The following is a 1,185-nucleotide window of genomic DNA, read 5'->3' on the forward strand; positions in this document are numbered from 1 at the left end:
TCATTCATTTCAGAGTATACCTCATTTTTGAAGTGAATCGTCTTTTAGGGGCTTTTTGACACTTAAATTCGATGAAAACGTCAAATGTCATAAAAACCTCCAATGCGACGTTGCCAAACATTGCCGTAACTCTTAAGTTTACAGGCCGATTTTATTTTTCCACGCCAAATTCCACACATTTTACCTCATTCATTTCAGAGTACACCTCATTTTTGACTAAACTCAAGAGAAAAGTGGGGTTAAGAGCGAGGAAATCGTCCTACCTAAAAAACGGACGTGTCTGGGCTGAGGAGACGCTTGCGCTTGCGCGCCCACATCCTGAATCGGCGACGTTGCCACCGACTTGTGCACCGCGATGCGCCTGCCCTCTTCATGCAGCGCGCAACAATGAAAGTCGCACTCGACGTTGCCATTCTGCGGACTGCCGGCGCGCGGCAGATGGGCGTGGTGCGCGCACTCGGGCGTGTGCACATGCACCGGCGCCTCCAACGAGCTGGTGCGCCGCGCCCCTGCCGGCCGAACCTGCAAACGCCAACTGTCTAAACTGTCAATTAGAAGGGAGCGTGCCTGCTGACCTCGTCGTGGTTTATCACAGTGATCTGAGGGCTGGCGCGACGTGGGGGCGTGAACCCGTCTTGCGAAGAGGGCGGGGTTTTGGATGGGGGCGGGGCCTGCACGCCCGGCCCCGCCAATGGCCGCTTACTGGGCGAGAACTTGGCAGGCGACGGGACTTCGGTCGGCCCCCTGCCCGGGCGCTGGTCCCAGTGCAGAACCACCGTGACACGCCCCTATGGAAAAGGGGGCGTGGCCCCATTAAATCCCCCTGCGAAAAGCTGCCAATCTACCTTGTTGTCCATGATTTTCCACGAAGGAGTTTCATCCTGCAGCTCCAGAGCGTTGATTGTTTCGCACACGATGCGCGGAATGGCGGAGACTACTGGAACAGAGCGGAGACTTAAGAGTGGGAGTGGGGGTAGTGGTGGGGGCGGAGTTTTACCTGCTCGAATGACGTCGACTCCGGCCGGTAGCCACCGCTCGCCTGGCCGCAACAGCAGCAGAACACTGTTGGGTGGCAGGGTTCGGAAGTATTCGGCGTCCTCCACTTGGGTTCCGTCCGATTCGAGCACCAAGCGCACCTGCAACAGCCATAGAGGGCGTTAGTGGGCGGGACGACTCGTCTGTTGG

General features: G+C 57.2%; 2 protein-coding genes across 2 annotated transcripts in view; one reads left to right on the forward strand and one right to left on the reverse strand.

Moving 5' to 3' along the window:
* Positions 1-1,185, forward strand: part of LOC109539319 (rho GTPase-activating protein 21) — a gene marked incomplete in the record, with an annotated part of 91,600 nt that overhangs the window by 24,877 nt on the left and 65,538 nt on the right.
* Positions 135-1,136, reverse strand: LOC109539314 (the record flags this gene model as incomplete). Its single annotated transcript, XM_048663044.1, is given in 4 exon segments — positions 135-522; positions 576-788; positions 846-934; positions 998-1,136. Coding segments are annotated over 3 exon segments (525 nt in total). The 3' UTR covers positions 135-222.

This window comes from Dendroctonus ponderosae, unplaced genomic scaffold (assembly GCF_020466585.1).
Source record: "Dendroctonus ponderosae isolate FM_Combo_2020 unplaced genomic scaffold, Dpon_F_20191213v2 Dpon_F_20191213_12, whole genome shotgun sequence".
In the NCBI taxonomy this organism is placed as follows: domain Eukaryota; kingdom Metazoa; phylum Arthropoda; class Insecta; order Coleoptera; family Curculionidae; genus Dendroctonus; species Dendroctonus ponderosae.